This window comes from Mugil cephalus, chromosome 13 (assembly GCF_022458985.1).
Source record: "Mugil cephalus isolate CIBA_MC_2020 chromosome 13, CIBA_Mcephalus_1.1, whole genome shotgun sequence".
NCBI lineage: Eukaryota > Metazoa > Chordata > Actinopteri > Mugiliformes > Mugilidae > Mugil > Mugil cephalus.
In genome coordinates this window covers 7419649-7441660 of record NC_061782.1, presented here as the reverse complement: position 1 = coordinate 7441660, position 22012 = coordinate 7419649, and the positions used below count along the sequence as shown (strand labels likewise).

The following is a 22012-nucleotide window of genomic DNA, read 5'->3' as shown; positions in this document are numbered from 1 at the left end:
AACTCACAGCTAATGGTTTGCACTATTGACAAAATTCACCAAATTCCTCCCAACCACTCTCTCTTCCTGGGTCTCCCCCCGGTCTTGAATCGCTCTCCAACCTGCAGCCAACAGAAGCGGTGCGTCATCATCGCTGTAATGTCAGTGCAACTTCCTTCCACGCTTTGAATTTTGTCCATCGGTCACTTACTGTAATTCAAATACTATAGCTTTTTTTTTTTTATCCACAGGAGGATGTTTAGGTCTTAAAGGGTTAAGTGAGAGTGTTGCTGTTTGGAAAAACCTGATGATTTGCGTAATTTTGTGTAATTTTAATAATAGTGTAACATATTTTCTATGTGTTTTTACCTTGTTAACTATATTTGTTACTCTCATTCTTATCATGTACTCCAGCTTCTTTCCACAGTACAGAGACATGCTCGTTTTGATAATTGGTGATTCTAAATTGGCTGTAGGTGTGTATGTGAGTGTGAGTGGTTGTTTCTCTATTTGTGTTAGACCCGTTCAGGGTGTAACCTGCCTCTCGCCCAGTGTCAGCTCAGACAGGCTCCAGCCCCCCCACGGACCTCTCGTGGACTAGCAGTTATGGAAAATGCATAAATGAATGAAAATAAACATATACAGCGCACCTGTACACTTCTCATTTAACCTGTGTCCAAAAACATTTACATTTCAACCTCTGCCCCTTCAACACCTTGAGAGGCTTAAAGCTGACATCTGATTAGACATTTGTCGGATGAATACAGTTTCCACTGTGTGAATTACAGAGAAACAAAAAAGGATAAGGCAACTCCACACCTGATCTTTCATCTCATTTGTCTGACAGTCAGTTTTGGGTGCTCATAGTCGTTTTAGGTCCACCTTGAAAAATATACCTTGAGGCTTGTTTAGTGTATTTCATCAAAGACAGTCTTGGACGCGTCTTACTGCTGTGCTGTCATCTCCTTTAGAAAGATATACTGATTCTGAGGTGAGGTTGGTCTGTTCCATTCAAGTTTCCCTGTCTCATCACCACGCAAAGACTTAGAATAAGAAGAGACAAAGACAAAGATTGAGACAGGTGTGAGTAACTGTAGGTTGTGTGTGTGATATTTCGCCGGGTTGTAAAAGTTAATTGAAATTGTCTGAGGGAATGTGGCGCGACATCAGGTACACCAGCGCTGCCAAGGAGCCCGGCACCGAGCTGACAGGCGTCACTGAGACGGCAGTGGTTAGATTACTTCACCAGCAGAAACTGTACTCACACAGAAAGACACGCACGCGGCTCTAAATTAAGCTTTTTTTTTTATATGTCTTTGTAGTTTGAGGTTATACAGTATTCAGTATGCTAACATTTACAGACACTGCGTCACGGGGCACGACAATTTGGTTTAGTATGAGCCTGAGAGGGAGAGAGGGATCAGACCCTCAGAATCATCAAAGCGAATACAAAGATAATTTCATGGTTGTTCTAACTATCCTATTTTTTTCATTTCCCCAAATTATCAGCATCGTCGCAGAGTTCAGCTTGTTTACTATGTGTGTGTGCGCCTGTGTTTCTGTGTAGGACTCGTATCTAGAAAGCCTCAGGTTAAATCCAGTTTAATCCAAGCAGTCCCAGCAAGTCAACACGTAGTGTACAAACCCCTTTACATGAGCTGTTTTTCTACATTATATGTGTGTTTTAGTGAAAATGTATAGTTTTTTCTTCCTTATTAAGAAAATTAAGAAACAAAAATGAAACAGCAGAACATTATTTACTGTAGAATAATATGGTTTGTTGTGTTTTTTTTTTTTGTTTTTTTTCCCTTCACATTTAATTTATTGTTTCAGGTTTTACTATTTGTTCATTTAACTATTGTGTGTGTGTGTGTGTGGGCACTGAGAGGCACATTGCTTGGTGGCAGATCAGCTTCTTGCAGCTGCTTATCTAGCTCAGGTGGGTCACAGCTGATACCTGCCTGAGCCACGCAGAGCAGCTAACCTGGAAATTGATGTTTCACATCAGCGACCACCTCTCTCTGCTCCATTGCCATGAACCTGTAAGAAGTGGGGACGTGTGTGTGTTTCTGTCCGTTTGTGTGTGTCTCCTGTGTGTCTGTTGATGGAAATGTATCCGTTGTTCTGTTTTGTTTTTTCCTTCTCATTATTCTCTTGAAGATGGACGTGCATGTGACGGTGTCATGATGTAAGTGCAAATGCATTGCTCATTTTCACGTGTGAAGTATAGAGAAGATGTAAATTAGAAGAAGTGTTGGGAAATTTTATGTCATGGAAAACTCACAATGGTTTGAAAATCAAGCAAGAAACATAGAATAGAATTTTCTGAGTAAAATAATTCCATGTTTAGTCCACTGAAGTCACCATTTTATTTTCAAACAGTCTAATTTTTTGTTTTGGTTTGTCCTTCATTCCTACGTTCTTTGGATGCATCTTGTGACCATAATAGAACAATATCCTCCCAAGTTTTGAAGATACCACAAAATCTCATCAGTTCCACAACACCATACTTCTTAAACCCTTTCAATTATGGTGTGGATGACATGCTGGATCAGCCCATATTAGACGCCTGCAGTGTAATATCAACGTCGGCCGTCGGAGGCTGGTGCACATTCTATGAAGAAAGGTTATCTCGTCCTTGTCTTGAAAGCTGACATTTGTTCTCATAAAGGCCAGTGTGCTGGTGCCAGATAGGATTAATTGACAAGTGGGGTGCCTGCACTCTGTCCCCCATTTACAGAGCGGCCTCTGGCTCAGGAACACTTGCATTTGCCTGCTGATGCGTCTGTGCTTTGTTGTTTGTTATTCTCATTATGCTCTTAGTGAATGTGCACTATAACTAACATTCAGTGCACATTTGGACAATCAGTGAAAGTACTATTTTTTTTTCTTTTAAATACAGATACGTCCATGTGTTTTTGATCCAAAAGGTATCTAAAAAAGGCAATAGAGCCTCAGAGTAGCTTCTTCACTTCTAAGAGACTGGTGGGCACCAATTTCTGGTTCCTGCAGAAACAAGTTGAGCAAGTTTCTGATGGGTTTTGCCCACAAAGTTTCCCATTTAAACCTCAACTTCCCACCAGTCTCTTAGAAATGAAGAAGCTACCTGGATGAGCGGTAAAAGTGTTCTGTTTGCTGTTAGATCAAGTGATGGACTAATTCATTGCAGAATATTAAACTTTAACTTCAAATGTCCTGGGTTACACTCATTACACTTTGGTCTTTGCCCCACTGTTCTGCAAAGCGTTGTCCAAACAAATGTTCAATTTCCACTTGATCTTTTGCAGAAGAGGTGGCTACATATCGAAGAGCTAAACCCTTCCTTCAGGTTGTATTTGAATAATTTATCATTCAAGCTTTGAGTCTGCACTTTAACCCTCTGGAGCCCGGGGCATTTTGGGCCGTTTTGAGCTACTTTTGATTTTGACTTCACCTATCATGCATTTATCATGTTTACCATGTTAAATTTAGTACCATTTTTGTAGCAGTCTCCCCTACATGACCTGATGGTGGTCATACATTACATACTGTATAGACTGTGTACTGAAAAATATACAAAGAAACACAAAAACTGCTATATTAAATGTAATATTTGAACTATTAAAACATTTTAAATGTTCTTTATGAAGTATTTTAAGATTCCAAATGTAAGTTTATAATAGATGTGAACACATACAAATGTTAATAGTGTTCAAGTCATCACACTTGTAGTCATCACGGGCTACGGAGGGTTAAGTCATTCATTATATAACTGCAGCTTGAACACAAAAACCGCGTCACTGTCCTGACAGTCCGTATGCGTTAGCTCAGCCATCGGTCAGCGTGCCAGTGAATTATAGAAGTCCTCGTTTTTTTCTGAGAAAGTGTGACATTTAAGGAGCACAGACATTTATTTTTTTTTAAGGAAAAAGGCAAGTTTGTTGTGTCTGACTTTCTCTTCAGTGCACAGACTTGTTCTTACTTTCTCTCTGTGCTGTTTGTCTCGTTGTGCGGTGGTTTGTCTACAGTGAGAACTCCCAGTTGCTAACAAATTCTGAGCTTTTCTGCTGTCAGTCAGTGTGCCAGGTGAGATGCTTTGTTTTTTTTGTTTTTTTTTGCTAGCGGTCCATTTTCTTGGATTCACACCCACGCAAACTCACCAGCACCACAAAATGTGCGGCTGTTTGTATTGTACCATTTGTAAACCACGCCTGTCATAATTCTTTGGCGATAGTGATGAGAGTGCAGCACGTCTGCTGGAGGAGAAGTTTTTTGAGAGAGGAGACGGAGTTTGTGCAGGTCAGTGGAAGAGACTAGAACAGAGGGATGGAGAGATGAGTTCAAAACTGATCAGTCAGAGCAGCTGTCATTGCCCAGCTCTGCCCTCGTCACATTGTCCCCTTCTCCAGATTGATCAAAGAGGTCAATTGCCAATTTGCCAGTGCCAATGTCTTTGTCAGGAAACAATATTAATTTTGGCTAATTAGGACCTGAAGCTAATGAGTGCTGCAGATAATGAGATCATTTATAATCCATAAAATAAGTGTGGCACGCTACGGAATGAAAAAAAAAATTGTAATGGCAGCAAATGAACATCAGATTTAGGCTGCAGTGTAGCTAACAATCTGGATGCACTCATTTACAGACGTATACACTCACGGCATTCACTTTAACTCACTCACCGTCTCTCTTTCTGTCTCATACACAAACACACACACACACACTCACACACTCGCACACACTTTATGCTCCGGCATGTCTGCATTGCAGTCCTCTGCTGGTCAGCTTTAGCACATTCGCAGCGGAGCATTTCAAACAGTGACCATCTTGTCCCACCTTTTCTCTATATGTCTGTCTGCTCTCCTGTCATTTGTTTTCCCTCTTTAAATCTGTGTCTCCTTGTCTCTTTTATCTCAAGATCCAAAGCAAGGGAGAACAAAAATGAAAAAAAAGAGGGAATAGATGGAAGAAAGGGCACAAGAAGTATGGAAGAATAAATGTTAAAGGTGAGGGAGAGATGGAGGGAGGAATGGGGAGTTGGCAAAAAAAAAATGTTGATGTGAAAGTGGAATTGATACACATACGGAGAGAAGGGAATTGATTCTGGAAGAGGGTCAGATGAGGGTAAGAAGGGCTTCACAGCAGATGGACATAAGAGAGATGAGGAAGATAGAAATGTTCTAGTATCTCGTTGCATATACATAAAGCCCAGGTGGACGTGGCCTGGCTTGACCAGTAAGTCAGGTGTGCTGAGCTTAACTGGACCTGACCAGGATCTGACATGTGACTGTAACCTCTGAAGCACACTGCATTTTTACAACTGTTACACCATATGCACTGGTGAGGAAACCACATGGATCCAGTGGACATCATCAAGCTTCCATCTCCTATTATAAGTGTAGTGTATTAGTGTACATCAATGTCAATGGCAAGTCCAGTATACTTTCTCATCAGCTTAACGTTGCTTCTCATTTAATATTATTTGGTTTTCAACTCCAGTCTGTGCTAACATTGTGGACTCTGTGGAGTCTGTATTTATTTCATTCTTCAATGGTATTATCCCTTAAGACTGCAAAGCAAGTATCTGCATTACTGACATTTTAGCTATCTAGCTAAGGTTGCTAACAGCTTGCAAAAGAGCCGTATGTTAGAGAGAGTCTGGCCAACTCAAATCATGGGCGCCATGTTAGATACATCAGAGGGAAGATGCTACAGTGTAACCCTGTGGGGTGTATGTGCTATGTTGAAATAAATCTCTTATTTTCACCATTAACGAGCCTATAAATGTTATTGCCAACGTGAAAGGACCTAACTTAAATATCCCAGCGTCTACTTACTGTAAATATCTTAAATGAGCCTTTAAAATGCTTTGTCAATTAAATTACATGCACATGGGTTTCACAGTATACATGACGGTAGTTGATATTTTTTAACCAAGCATAAGCCTTGATTAACTTCATTCCTTTGTAAAGCAGTGTTGGGTGAGATCAAGGTTTGTTGATATTGACATTTACCTCACATAATAGGGAAAAATCAGTTGACATCCAGTTCTTCTTTTTAATCTTCTGCTTTCTCCGTTTTTGTTCACTGGGGAAATGGTGGAGTTTCCCCCGTGTTTTCCTGATCCTGTTCTGGGGCTTCAGGCTTTGCACTGTGGCATATTTTAACTTTTAATCCAACTTTATCCTCCGTTATTGCCACTTCTCTATGGGTGAATATTGGTTAGATGTATCACATGACCAGCTCAGAACCAAACAGCATCAGTTGGTCCATTTCCTAATTGGCCAGACTCTCTCTAATATACGACTTTGGTTTGTAACAGCTGCAGCTGTCAAGTGTTGAACGACACAGGGAGGGGAAAACGACACAAAGCTCCAACAGAACCATAGTATTATATTCCCAGGTGGGTAGACGTGGTGTACCAGGCTTGCTGTTACACCTGTGGCAACTCTGAACATGGTAAATCAGTGTCAATGTTGACTTCTCAGATGGTGTCAACCATTTGCTGTTGTGTGCGTTGCTCCTTCATGGTGTTAACTGGAAACATCTGCTGTGTATGAATCGGCTGTCGAGTCAAAAAATTTATTCCACCAATTGTTTGTTTTTGGTGTTTTTGTGAGTTCAACTAAAATCAGCATTTTTGCAGCAAATCACAGATGGCCACTCGTGGGATGGATTATTGGCCAACACTAAATCACCAAACATTTATTTGAAGCTGCTTCAAAAAAAAAAGTTATTCTGACTTATTTGTATGCACAGAGTGAGGTTGCAGATAGGGAATAAAAGATCACTATAAACTCTAAAGTGTTCATACATCATTACTCTTGGATAGTTGGATGGTTGATAAGAAATAGTACATCATATGCATTTGTAACAAATAAATGCAACAACAGCCCTGCTTTCAAATGAAATAAAATGGTAAAGATTTCTTACAAATTAAAATGTAGAATATAGAAAACACCAAATAAAATGAAATTGTACAGAAGCCACACAAATAGGCTGATAGAAGGAACAAAAAGAGAGAGTTTTTATCAGTTTACTACGTAGTTAAACTATATTAGGATAAAAAGAAGAATTGTTTAGGAAAAACAAAACTGACTGACAATGATCATGATAATGGTTCATATCATGCTACTCTCAGTCTACTATCAGTTGATAAGGATGGAAGTGGATGCCTTTTTATATTAGTATTGCTTTCGGTTTTATTGAAAACATTTTATCTTGTGCCTTTTTCATCAAACACGAGGGAAGAAGTCTTTCTGGAAAAGAATGACCACATAACCAATGAAAAAAATGCCTTAATATCATCTTAACTGTCTTTAAATTGTTTTATAAATGTTAAGTTGACCTAAAGTTATTAGTTGACCTTAACAAAATTGTAATATGTAGTTATCAGATGTCCATGTTTCTCAAACTACTGCTACTGATAATGAGAATCTTTGGTTATAAATAATGTGGTATGATTTTAGTTTTGGTGGGGTCCTGCAAAATATACTTATAACATTCTCACAGTTACTATAGATTAACATAACATTAACGTTTGGAGCCATTAATGGTAACTGTGTCTGCCTTTTATCAGCTATTGTTAATGTTAGGCAGCATCAGGAAAAGATGAATAAAATATTGAGGCATCTAAATCTGTGTGTCTTCTCTCTGGCATACACACATTCTTCGATTGACTGCACTGGTATTATTTTTAAAAGTTAAATTGTACTGTATGTACTCAAGGGGCTTTGGGAAAGTGGCTAACATTTTTATGAGTTTCAGCGCAGACGTTTTGAGAGCTTTTTAGTCAGCTGCATCTATTTTAATTCTAGCCAAGAAGAGGGTCTGAAACCACTGATGGACCATTAAGGGCTGATATAGTTTGTTGCTCTTAAGAAGACGTCCTGAAATAAATAAATAAATAGTAGCCAATAAACATTGCATAATAAAATTATAAGGGCATAGTCACCATAAAATTTCCCCTGTGCTTTTCAGATCTGGGCCCCTTTTTGTCGGTAATTCCCCACCCTATACGAAACCAGGAAACCAATGTGAATTCTCTAATTTTCCAGTATTCATTATTGCTGTATTTGTTATAAACTGAGACCCTTTCTTCTGCGGCAATACTCTCCGTTGCAGTGACAGTGAATTGTAGGTAGAATCTGGGTTGCCACAGCCTCATTCTTGACCCCAGCTCCTGCCATTTGCCAACATCCACGTCCACATCCGCAGGGCCTGACAGAAACAACAGCCACCCTATATTTCAGTAACACGGGGGCCAAATGATAAACATGTAAACGGGAGAGAAAAGGGAAAAGGTCAGAAGAGAGACGCTTTTGTCTTAGTGTGAATGTGTTTATGTGTGTGTGGCGTCACAATGAAGGTGGCATGTTCCATTACCTGACCATGATTTAGCTCAGTCTCAGGTAATAGTCAGCCCTGGTGAGGTCAGCGGGGGGCCAGTGTGGGAGAGGGGGGGAGTGCAGGGGAGAAAAGAGAGAGGCCAATAACAGAATAAGAGCGCGATGAAAAACCGAGGTGAGCAGAAAACTAGATAGAAAAGAGCAAGACGTGAAGACAGAGAGAAAAGGAGAGGACTGGGCAGGCGTCACAAAGTGCCATTGTTGATAGACATTTTGGCATGTTGGCAGGGGTGGTGCAGTTTAGGGTGGATGTGTGTGTGTTTGGGGCGTTTGCTTTTGTGACAACGACAGGCCAGACTGGCTCAGCCGTCACTCCAGAAGCCTCAGCAGCACAACGCCACCTGTCCACTCCTATCAGCCCTGCCTGCGTCCCTCTGTCTGGCCTCCACAAGCGGGACGAAGCGTGACGAGGGGATGACAAAAACGAAAGGGAGAGGGAGTGGAGCCTCTGACGAGATGGGAAAGAAAATAGCGCGAGCAAAGAGCTTTCCTGTGCGATCGGAGGGTGAACGGCGCCGCGTGTGAATTTGCAGTGACAGTTCTGCCTCTCTTCACCAACGCGTGGGATGACTGTCCACTAATGTCCTTCACTGTCCTCCAACTTTCGCTATGTGAATGGTTAGTCACAGAGTTGTCACTCGGCGTTTTCGTCATTTCACCGTTTGGCCGCATTAGAAAACCAATCCTGGACTGGACGCGCAATCATACGCATTGTTCTTTTCATTTCGCTTTAGACGGAGCTGAATTGCTCTCATCCTGTGATGCAATGAATGGTTCGTATCTGAACAGCAAAAACAGAACCAAATAAGCTCTTAGTGTAATTAATTATACTAATTAATTATAAAATGTAGTAAATTACCAGTTTCCAATCTGAAAAGTAAGAGTTGAGGTTTGAAATGTAAAAATACACCCATCAGGCATAACATCCTAATATTGTGTAGATCTCCCTTGTGCTGGGTTGAGGGGAGGGGCCTCTGTGGATCATCCCACAGATACTTAATCAGTTTGGCATCTAGTGAACTGGGAGGCCAGGTCAACACCTTGTGCACCTTGTTCATGTTTTTTGAGTTGTTGTCTAAACTGTTTGTGTGTGTCTGTGTCAGGTTGCATCCTGCTGGGGATGGCTGCTGCCATCAAGGAGTGTTCATTGCTCTGGGGTCGGGGCACCTGGTGCATGTCTAAGCAACATCCACATGAATACCAGGTCTAAACGTTTCCCAGCAGAACACTGCGTTGTCACAAGATGGTCAATGTTATTCACTTCTCTTGTGGTCAGTGGTTTTAATCTTGTGGCTGATCAGTATATGCTAGTATAATTATGTTTGGATCTCCTGTTTTCTGAGCATATCTTAAGAGTCATCTATTGTGGACAGTCATGCACGTGTGCAGTCACTCACACTTACAGTAACAAAGGGTTATTAAAGCTTATTAAAATATCATCATCAACTCCAAGAAAGGAGTACGTGTGCGTATCTATGTGTCAGTGCTTTTCATGCCTAATAAAAAATGTGTATGTTATGTTTCGGGTGTATACAGTACAGTCTGTTAACTTAAGTGATGTGTGTAGTTTGGGAGGTGTGTATTTCTCTCAAGAATGGCTAAAGGAAAGGCAGAGGGGGTTCTCTTCCCATCCGTGACAGATTTAGTCATAAATCTGTTGGATTAATACACGGCCTCCCAAGGACTCTCGTGGTGTGTGTTGTTGAAACACAGGAGTCACTTAAAGCCAGACCCCAGGCACTATTTGTCTTCGGCTCTCCTCCCCATCACGGTTATTGATGTCACAGAGACGTGTGTGCACACATAAACACACACACACACAAAAGGGAGGAAAGGGGCAGTGAAAAATAGAAAAAAGTTAGATGAGAAGGTTAATGTCATGTTTCAAATTAGATAGTAATGATTTTTCAATCGCCTTTAAAGAACTCCAGTTGTAATTAGTGCCCAGAACTTAATAAAAGAAACAATCTACAGCAGTTGTGTCAGTTTACAAATGGGTTGCATTTGTTTGACACACGAGGGCTTGCAGACATAATCATTGAGCCTTTTCTTTTTCCATTTTTTTTAATTTTTTTTTTTTATTGTTGGCTTTCTAATTGACCTCCCTGGAGAAAAGGCTTAACTGTCAGTGTCCATGGAGATCTTCAGCCTACAGGAATATAAGCTTTCTGCATGCATCCTCTTCTCTGCCATTAAAGATGCCCCCCAGAACAAATACGTCCCTCTTTGTATGGAAATGGAGGTTCAAGCACTCAGTTTGTGGCCGCCCCACTATTGTCATTCCAGGTATATCTTCTTAGTTTATTTCCACATCCAACTGGCTTCCCAGTAGCAACCTGAGTCGGTAGACATTAACACTGCACACAGCACTGTGGGCAGGGGAAGCGGAGATGAGTCGATTTCATCTCATTTCCATCTTATTTCTAAAGGAATGGGAGAAAGATTAATTTACTGTGTGTTTGACCGGCGGCGAGGGTGTAAGCTAATGCGTGTGCCCCCAAGAGGTCTCTTAAAAAGATGAGGCTGAAACAATGACTGAAATGGATTCTGGCTCATAAATTACTCTTCATATGAAAAATGCTTCATATGAGTCTGATTGACTGGAAGAGTTCGGGTTGCACACATCTATGGCAGCGACAAATTTTGGCGTTTTGTATGAGCACTACTAATATGCGGCATGAACTTTATCTTCACTCTACCGCCGAACTGCCAAATTAAGGCCACGCTGACCTTGAGTGTTTAAATTAAATGTAGTTGTCATATGTTATCGTTTTAAGCTGTGAACTCTGCAGGTGATAAAATAGCAGCCGTATATTCCTGTCTCTCATTCGAACAAAAATAAAGTGGGTTTCCTGCACGAGTGTGCCGCAAAACAGATGACAGCATACACTCACTTGCTTTAATCCAGCTGTGCGAGAAACAAACCCATTTAGTTATAACGGCATGCAGTCAATTAGCAGGACCGCTTTTGTGTGATCTCTCTTTAACACCGTGCCTGTTATCCCAGACCTGATGGCTCTAATGCTGAAAACTATACCGCAGTGTAGCTTAAAGAGTCATACTCTCATAATCACAACTCATCTATGTGACAGATGCGAAGGCTTTCCATTAGTGCTTCTCTACACAGAGTAACATGTTCAATTTTTCTTCACACAGTAATCCATAAAGTGATAAATGCTCCACTTCGGAGCTTAAAAAAAAACACCGTGAACCAAATGAACTAAAGACACTCTTTGCTTGTGTGAATTTTTGATGGGTGTGATTGATGTGAGGCTGCGTGGCTTCAGCTCGTCTTTGCTGATGTTTTTGAAGGCTCTCTTTGTCAGCGGATAGACAGTGAAGTAACATGAGTGGCATCGGACTGACTCATCAGCCTACCGATTGCATGACTTCAGCCCTGAGTCTCACCGGCCGTGCCTTAAGACGATCCATCAAGTATTTATACAAAGCAAGTAGAGATCAAGATTCTCTCCACCCAGCCGCCCGCAGTCAGTCTCAACTTTGTTCTGAGGTGGCTTCATCTTTCCTTTTGCTGTGGTAGACAGCCGAACATTGCCCATATACCCATTAAGCCTCCGTGCTCCATAAAATTCAAAGCCATAATTCATAGCATGCCTGAAATTGCAGTGCTGACAGTGCCTGTCCCAGTGAATCAGAACTCAGATGAACGAGAGGTCTGCAGATGTCACCAACATAATAAACAGGGCTTTGGCCTGCAGCCTCTTTTCTTTCTGGAGCCTGAGGCCCCGGGGCAGGGCAGAGGCTAGTCCTCTTCTAACACACGCGACTCCTATTGATCCGGCAGGGATTGATGTCCTCCACCAGCTGATTTAACTCCCTCCCACTGGCCCCCTATGCCTTTCCTAAAAGGTTGGCCTGAGTAAAACATGCAGGTATGGTGCGTGCAGGCTATTAAGTCTTTCTCCACTTCCTCTTACCTCTTGTCATTGTCTACATTTTGTTCGACTGAGATGTAGTGAAGCTGAAACAAGGGCAACTGTTTTTTGAAGATGTTTATCCATCATCCGAGTAGCTACTTCATTTCTAAAAGACTGACGCGGAGTTGAGGTTTAAATAGGAACATCCGTGGGTGGTAACCACCAGAAACTCGCGTGTCGAGACTCTGTTAACCACTAGATATTTATCTGTAATTGAAGAAAACTGTTTGGATCTTGTTTTCCTTCACCAGTGGGACAGATGTGAAGACTCCGTTGAAGATTGATGGCGGAATATATTTCCGTCCACCTCCCCTTTTCAGAGAGGGGTTTTCCAGCTTGACATAGATGGATTCCTTTCCTCCTCTTTCAAACACTCTGTCTTCTCTGGATAAAATGTGTATGTCATTGACCTTAAAAGAACTGTTCTTTATCCTTCAGATGTGAGTGGACAGCTGAATCCTGACCTGAAGAGTTGTCTTGGTTGTTTTATTCCCCCGGTCTACAAATATATACATTCCTCTTGAAGATGTTTCCACTTAATAATCTTCAAACTTCAAACATTTTGATAAAACCAAATTTACAATCTGCATTTGCCTCAATCGCACTCAAAGGGGAACGAACATTGCATCTCCAGATCAGTCCACAGGTGTGTTTGCGTGCTCGTCTCGCTTCACCGCCGCTCTAATGTCGTTTTTCAGCTTAACTGTCTGAACATAGAAGCAAAAGTGGAAACTTGCTGTAGAAGGAAGAGGTTCAGAGGACAATAGGAGAGGGAGAGAGAAAGGTGAAGTAGAGAGATGCTTCCTCCAGCCCATCGCTCTTGTCGTGGGTGCAGTGTTGCAGAGTGGAGGCGAAGGGGAGGGGTAATGTTAATGTGCACTGTATCATTCATAACAGTAATACTGGCATCACTTGCTGCTAAATAGCATCATTTGTCAGGGGAAAGGGCTTGGTGCCACAGTGTTACAGATAAGCATTAGAAGGATACCTACACACACAGACGTACACAACGCGCGTGCACACATGTACACACACATGCAATATTACTATGCTTGCGAGGTATGCTGTTGGTATGCAGTTGGTGTACAGCTGTGCACAACTCAACTCAAACCTTGAACCTCAAAACCTGTGCCCTTATCTTTATTCAAATACTAAAGTGTACATTTACAAATGAACCCAAAACATATCCTACTTTTACCTTCACACATTCCCCTACCCCCTCAATTCTCTTTTCAGCCTAAGCTTATTACTTCCAACTGTGAACCACATTCAGAAAGGTTCATCTGTTAACGTGACCAAGTCTAACCACTGATTACTAAGAGCAAATTAACATACGCATTTACAAGATCCTTAATATGCAACGTACTTTAGCACATAGCATACATGAGAACTCCCCACATCACAGTCGGCTCTTGCTCTTAGTCTGAGCAATCAGAGAATCTAATCCATATGCTTAATAGGTTGGTATAGTTTGCCTTTCTTTTCAAGAGCAGGAGTTAATCTTCCACAAGACTGCAGCTCTCATACATAGTCTTAGTCTCAAATGCCCATTTGTCATCCTTCACTCGAGTGTACGTCTGCCCACGTCGCGAAGACAATTCCTTCACAGCGGAAAGGCCGAAAGGAGGAGAGAAAAAAAAATGGTTATTATTGATGACTATGAGGTAAAATGCTTAATTTGCACCGTCTTCAACCAAATTATAACTCATATTGAAAGCAGCTGAATTTGCATAAATCTCATTAGACTGCAATGGGAAGGGTTCATAAATCGTTATATTAATTAGTCATTTTTCCCACCCTTTCATAGGAAAATGGGGCGTATTAATAAAACGAGAGGGGTGTGTGATTGTGAAGCCTAATTGGTCGCTGTGTTAAGCAGTTTGGTGCATGAGTGACACGGTTGATTGAGTTCGGCTTTGCATCTATTGTCTGACGAAGTACCCGCAGGAAGAGTAGTGGGATAAGTGTACAGTATGTATACATGCAGCATGTGATCAGTTTATTTAATCTCCAAGACTTAAACCCAAATTTTAAACCCTAGATTTTTGGATTCCATTGATTCTGGTGTATGTGACGTAATTTGTTAGCACGCTGGATGTTTTTCATTGTCTTCAAAACTTCAATTTAGCATCTGGCAGTGTCTCTACCAGTGTGCAATCTTTCTTTGTTTGTGGAATCGATGAATAATACGTAGCTGACTGCAAGAAGGCCTTGAGTGACTCCACAACCAAGTGTCAAGGTCTGAGAATTATTGCAAGTTTAAAAAGAAAAAATAAATATATACCACACTATATTACACTGTATATGTATTCCAAACCATGTGGGTCCATATGTGAGTCACTGATAACAGTATACCCTCGAGTTCAGGCCATTAAAACCTGCTCAAGCAGTTTTACACTGGCTAGTAATGAGCGTTGCCCCGCCTGGTCACGGGCCTTGATGTTGTCATTAGTAGCACTCTTAACCTCAGCCTTGTCCTTCTTGACACATCTGTTCAGCGTGGTGGATTAGCCAGCCTGATGTCTACGCCACCTCTGGCTTTGATTAGCCTGCTTGTCTGGACTCTATTGTCTGTGATGAATTAAGTTGGTAAACCGCTACAGCTCCAGCTAAAAAACCTCCGCTCATACCCTTGCGCGTACTACAGCATCTGTTGTGTGTGTGCTGTAAGTTCCCATGAAACAGGCGACATGGTGCTATTTTATTCACCATATTTATGCGGTACTTGTGAAAATAGGAAGCGAGAGACAGAGTGCTGGTGATGAAGAATTGACACCAGGGGAGGGATGGACGTGGAATAGTTTCATTGGAAGCGAATCTAGGAAACGCTCCATAGTGCAGATGACTCGTCAACATTTTAAATGACTTTCCAGGGAGTGACAAACTGTCAGTAACAATACCTACAAAACAACATTTTGTCTATGTGGATCCAGATTCTGATATACAGGTTACAGTCAGCAGAAAGATCATTACGTAGACTAGTGAAAACAAATGCATTTTAATGAAACAGTCTGGCACAAAATCTTTATGAACGTTGGTTATTCAGCCGCTGATTATTTCTTTCATTATGGAAGCTGGTGGTTTGTAGTACTATTAAATTGTTTTGTGTTGTATCAACCTCACTTTTGTCAGTGGACTAGGCAAAACAATAGAAACACTTAAGTTTTTAATTCAGTGCATTTTAACAGCAACACAGACTACATCCTCCAAAATGATCGTCATAAATCTAAAATGTATTACAGGAGTATTATATTAGAAAGCATTTGTTTTCACTAGTGTGCCTAATGAACTGGCAAGTGCATATATGGTATAGACGGTAAAGATGGTATAAAGTTCCTGTTTGTATGCATTTAACTGATTAAGTGATAAATAATTCCATGCAGCTCGTTGCTGTGACTCCTTGGAATATCGGAAAATCTATAGAAAGCTTTTAATTTAAGTGTCCGCGCACATAATGTTGGTGAAAGGTCATATTACACAGTCTGACCTTTGACTCTCCGACTGGCAGGTTCATCCGTCGCTCAGCTGAAGGCAACTGATCCCGAAGGGGAACCCCTCATATACGGGGTCACAGGAGAAGAGGCCATGAGGTATTTTTCTGTGAACAGAGACACTGGAATTGTGTGGCTACGGCAGCAACTCGACCGTGAGGTAAGAATGCAAACGAACCTATGCACACACACTCACACATTACTACACATTACATAACAGGTACATTAGATCCAGGAAAAGGCAATCTTGAAAAATAGCGGATGTAGCGTAAATTATCAGTTCTGATTGGCACTTCACTGCAACACCGTAAAGTTTGTGGCAAACTAAGAAGAAGGTGATGATTAAAAAGCCTTTATTAAAAGTGCTAATACAGTGACCTTTTTTTTTTACGTATCTAAAAATAGAAGCAACTCCTTTTTCCTGTTATTTACTTTGAAGTTTGTGTTGATGCCTCTCTCTGTCTCCCTCTCACGCCCAGACCAAGTCGGAGATGCAGGTCGAATTCTTCGTGAGTGACATTCAGGAGGTAAGAGAGAGTTTTGCACTGTGATCATAGTTATGACACATCCCTTCACAATCTGACATCCTGGATATAACCTGACCACATGTCACACACCGGCCTCGCAATTTGTCTCCTTTTCAGTTTCTCACTTCCATTCTCACCCTTATTTTTTCTCAGCTTCTCACATGACACCTGTCTTGCTCAATGCAATTTACTCACTGAAACATACTGACGCTCGAGCTGCTTTAATCTATCACACATTTGTCCTGTTTTTCCTTTACTCTGAATCTTGGCTTTGTGCGCCCCGATCCACACTTTCGCCGACTTCATCTTCCAGTCTGGAGATGTGTGTGGGTGGTTTTGGAACTGTTTAACCAAGGTGTTTCCTCCCTCAGGTGGTCAAAGACACAGTAAACATCCAGATTGGAGACGTGAACGATAACGCTCCAAACTTCCATGGGCAGCCGTACACTGTCCATATCCCAGAGGTAAGGATGAAAGGACTTATTAACATATTGAATCCGAGGTAAAATAAACATTAAAACCTTCATCTGCAGACAACTTTTATAAACTGATATAATTTCATGTTTCTGAACAAGGAAACCTCTCAGTGCATCCAAAGAATTTTTCCTCAGAAATAGCCACTACAAAGTACACTGGGCAACAAAGAATGCTCACATCAGATTTATGGTGATCACTGACTATCCGTGCTGAAAATGGCTGTGTTTTCCTGCTCCTATGAGTTTCCTGCGATTTGAGGAGTCTTCTTCCAGCTCATGTTTAGAGAGTGTGCATGTCATCTGTTACAGGGAAGAAAAACGCTCTCCGCACTGGAGACCTCAATCTCTATTCTCCTCTCAGTTTCTCTCGCCTCTCTGTGATACCTCCCTTCTCAGCTCTTACTTCTTTCCATCTTTGTGTCTCCTCTATGCCCTCTCCCTCATCTAATCCTTGATATGAAGTAATTGCTGGAGTGGAGTGTAGGACTTCAAACAGGGGCTGAAATGCACACTCACTCACTCACTCACTCAGTCACACACACACACACACACATCCGCATGTCTTGTTGTGTTTATATTGAGCACATACCCCTTTCTGAGTCTTCACCAAATCTTCAAAGCCACTGGCTTTTTCTCTCCTCAATCCATAAAGTCAGGCAAATAAATGGAAGAAATAAGGACTGTTTAGACAAGGCTGTTTAGATCACCCACCAGGGAAGATTCTCTCAGGCCATTGCAACCACCGCTCAGTTGTGTGGGACTCACTTAAAGTCCGCATGAAGACTTTCCAAGCTCTGCAAACAAAAGGCTTCAGTTTAGCCTCGAGAAACCATTTAACAGGGCTGTATTTGGCCCTCAGTCACTCACATATTGTTAGTTCCATTGCATCACTCACTGAAATACTGCTTATGTCATTTCTGCCGTCCTAGAGATTATATAATTTGAGACATTTTAGTTGAGGCTATAGGATGTGGTGATATATCAGAATCCTGAAACCGTTACCCACATCCTTGTATTAATTCACCAGCATTTCTCCACATTTCAAATAACCTCGAGGCTGCAACACTGAGCCATAACTTAGTCAAAAGTAAACATGCACACCTTGTGAGCACAGTATGAGACTAATGTGACGAATATGATCCCAGTGAATAAGTTTTTTTGTTCCTTGTTTGATGAATAAGACACAGCAAACTCATATTTCTATGTTTCGCGATAACAATCCAGCACACAGTCAAATCGATACACACAGAACTCTTTTTTTTAAGCCTTCCTCCTCTTCCACTTAAAGCCCGTGCCAGTTTTGGGAACTGGGTCAGGTTTTTCTCATTGTACCCAGTCTCCTGTTCCTCTTCCCTTTTCTTCACTTTATCTCACAGCTTCCATTCTCTGCATTTTTATAGTCTCATTACCTCTGCGACTCTAGCTGACCTCTAGCGGGCAAAGCAAACATGGAGCAACACCACTTCATCATGCTGTCACTCACTGGACATGCCACAGTGGCTCGGGGTTAAAGTGCCATGAGCGCTGCCAGATAGCGATGTCGAACTTTACCACACAGGGAAGATGATGGGAAAGGATGATGGATGTGCAGGTGTAGGTGTAGCGTGGATAGACAAAAAAATTCAAATGATGAGATTTAATAGAAGGAGAGGGACGCAGAGCACAGACCAGAACGACAGAGGCCAAAAGTAAACAAGGTGCTTAAAGGTTGTCGAAACAAAAGTAGGAGGCAGGCCTAAACAGCACTGAACAGATGAAGCAATGTGAATGGCAAGGTGAGCAGTGCAGCAGGGAGAGCTGGGGGAGAGTGTGTGTAAATGTCGTTTTAATTTGTAGAGCCATAAAGAGGGTGAAGGGGAGCAGGTGGGCTGCTAGCATTCCCTCTGTCAGTGCTAATGAGCTGGCCAGATTTACAGCATCCACACACTCAGGCGGCCGGCAGCATAGGCTACAAAGAGCGGCAACTATCACCAGAAATAATGTTTTGATAGAACGGCAGATGGGCCGCAGCCCAAATGCGTTATTGGATGAGATGATAGAGTGAAGGTGCGACATACTGCGAAGGATTTTTTTCACATTCCTTCAGCACAATAGGTAGCCCTCTTTAAAGCGAGCCCTCCACCGACAAACTGTTGTGCCAAGTGTGCATCTGTGAGTACGGAGCTGCTGCCTGAACAACTGTGAGAAGAAACACCCCCTCGCTTCGTCGGTCGCATACAACTTCCACCCAGCCGTCTGACCCTCATGCTCCCCCACTGGGAGCTGGTCTCTCTGTCAGTGGCACTGTGATAATATCAAACACCAACGCTAACAACTTGTCTAACTGTGCCCAGCGTGTGCCATCTCCTGTGTTTCCATAAGCTGCTCCAGACCAGAAACATACATTCATGTTCTCTTATAGTCTTCTTCTGCTCCTCTTTCTCTGCCTTGTCTCAAATACATCTTCATAACAAAGATCTCATGAATGGATAGTTTGTCCATACTTACTTCCTAATAACCTTAGCAAGGTCAATTGGTGTTAAAGTTTTTTTTTTTAGTGGAGCTCCTCCACTTGTAACACTTCAAATACCACCTCCTTTTCATCCTCTTGCCAATACTCTCATTCATCTCTCCCCATAGTAGATACGCACTGCGGTGGAATCCTACCTTCGATAACACAGTAATGATGCACACAAGATTGTATAGCTGACTTCAGACCGGCGTTGTAATGCGGCACATAGACGGATTCAATTTATTGGCAAACAGGCAGACAGGCAAGAGCCTCCAAGTGATAGATACCCAAACTTTATCTGTTTTCTGTCTCTCAGGTATGTCAGGCAGGTGAGCAAATCCCTCCTCAGCCTCTATTTTCTATCAGCCATATCTCAATGTTCCTCTCTAACCTAGAGTAAGCTCTGATGAACTACGGCCGATGTTACAGAAGACGGCTGCACAGGATGGAAACCCCTTGGGTGAAAGTCAAACATTTAAAGAAAGCAAATTCCTCCATTCTGGTCTAATACACAAAACTTTCTGTACCTCTTTTGTTTTTATAGACGGTGCATTTTAGTAAAAGCACAGTTTCTTGTCTGAGTTGCCACAATTAGTCCATGTGTTAGATTTATCAAAGCCACTACGATAACAGTTTTGCAGATGAGAATTCAGTCCAGCATCATTTCATCCTCCAACTTTTGGCTTCTACTTCCTCCAAACAATTCTGAGTTGAACAGTATGACAGTGTTTCATGCACTAAACACACAAACACACACACACACAAATGCACTCCTATTTTAGATAATATTGGCAGAGGGTGTTTGAGAGCTCCTATTATGCCTGTGAATGAGCTGTTTAGTGCTTGATGTGGGCTCTGGCAGCGAAACAGAGGCACCTGTTATTTGATGTGCCCTCTGTCGCTGTCAGGTAGAACATAGATGAATCTGTTATATTCCTTTCTTCTTTGCCTTTGTTCACTTCTAAAAGCTGAAATACAATCCCTAATCTTATCGCCTTCTGCCCTGTATCTTACAGCATCTAAAGGTAATTTGTTTACGAGGTTACAAAAAAAAAAAAAAAAAAAATCAGCTTTAAAGCAGCACCTACAGTGCACTGTAGATGACTAATGTCTTTGCATTTGCAAGGTTGTCTGGGAACTTAGAAAAGAAAGTCCTATTTGTAGTGGAATACATTTGTGTTGAAATTACGCTCATAAAATATTTGTGACTTAACTTCTACACAGTTATCCTGCGCAAACATTGCACACAGGTCAACAAATACTTTCTGCGCGAACACTCAAACCCACACTCCCTCTGAGAAGCTGGATTTAGCCCATAATTATTTCAGTTGCACCTCTCATGGTCTATACCCCTATAGTGTAATTGAATCTAGTGGTTACTGAGCTGAATGTTTGCTGGTTGACAGGCAAAAGGCCTCAAAGAGAATTCTGCCTGACACTAAGACCCTGAGCCCCATAGGGAGGGATGTAGGGATTTGGGGAGAAAGAGGAAAAAAAAAATGGATCAAGTGAGAAGGTTAAGGGGAGCAGTCAATATTCTGCTCACCTCAGGCACCGTTTATAACTTTCTACTACACAGATTTAGTGCTTACGGATCTAATTCTGTGCAAAGGTTTCTAAAAAAACATATATTTAGTTATGTGTTATTAAAAGTTTGCATCCATTTCCTTCCCGTTTTTGGTGTGACATGAAAAGCTCGTTGTATTGAATCATACAATTATGACTGCGGTTAAAAAGAAACTGTTAGAAGTTCTGTTGAAAATCACTTTATTTATTTATTTCCGATTTTTCTCCATCTGCTGTACGATTATGTCTGACAGCGCTGATTAGAACATAGCACATGACCATCCTCTACAAACTAATCTAACTCATACCAACTGCATTTTTTAAATGGCTCGAATACATATGGCCAATTTATCCACAGACCCAGGATGTTTTGCCAGATGTTTGTTCTCACATTTCATGCGGAAAGAGTTCCCTTATTTGAGTTTCTGCATTACAGTGGCGGGCTTTGTGTGTTTGTGTGTGAGTGCTTATGTATGTAGGGGAATGGGGCGTTATCTCCAGATATTCACTGCAAGCATGAGTTCATATTTGGATAGTTGCCTGCTCAAGAATAAGTGCATTTATTCCTTCCATGACTGATGGTTCATTGTTAGATTTCACTAAGCCTTTTAGGGCAAAATAGCTGCTTAAGTGAGTTGTCAGAGAGATTGTTGGACCTCTACAACAATTTCTCCATGCATCCTTTCCAGTCCAGGGGTTAATGCAACAAACACTGCCTGGGCGTCACGTACGCTGCCACTCGTGAAGGTAAATCACTTCCTCTTCCTCTCTTTATCTTTCTGTCATTTACTTTATCCCGCTGAGCATGAAGAGCACCTTGATTTGCGTGCCACGCCGAGATGGGTGGAGATTTGTCTGTCAGAAAGAGGAAGGCCCGCGTTTGTGAGTGACCGTCGGAAACCGCATTTATAGAGAGGACGGGGGGGAAAGAGAAAAAAGTAAGGGAAGTAAGGTGGGAGCACAGAAGGAAAAAAAGTGAGGGGCAGCGTTGAAGGAGGGGAGAGTGAACGGCTAGCACTCCCAAAAGCCATTAAAGTTTGATTCACCTCACTCTTGATAATCACTGTCGTTCTCTCCCTTCCTTTCAAGGTTTTTCACACTCCACCTTCCATCCTCCCCTTCCACTTCTTGTGTGCCTTTCACCCTCCACCCACACC

General features: G+C 41.7%; 1 protein-coding gene across 4 annotated transcripts in view; it reads left to right on the top strand.

Annotated features, from left to right (window-relative positions):
• Window positions 1–22012, top strand: part of cdh23 (cadherin-related 23) — a 156389-nt gene that overhangs the window by 25125 nt on the left and 109252 nt on the right. For all 4 annotated transcript variants that reach the window (XM_047602291.1, XM_047602292.1, XM_047602290.1 and 1 more), the window contains exons 4-6: window positions 15813–15955; window positions 16275–16322; window positions 16694–16786. In XM_047602291.1, the coding sequence (XP_047458247.1) occupies window positions 15813–15955; window positions 16275–16322; window positions 16694–16786 (284 nt within the window). The remainder of the gene's footprint in view (window positions 1–15812; window positions 15956–16274; window positions 16323–16693; window positions 16787–22012) is intronic.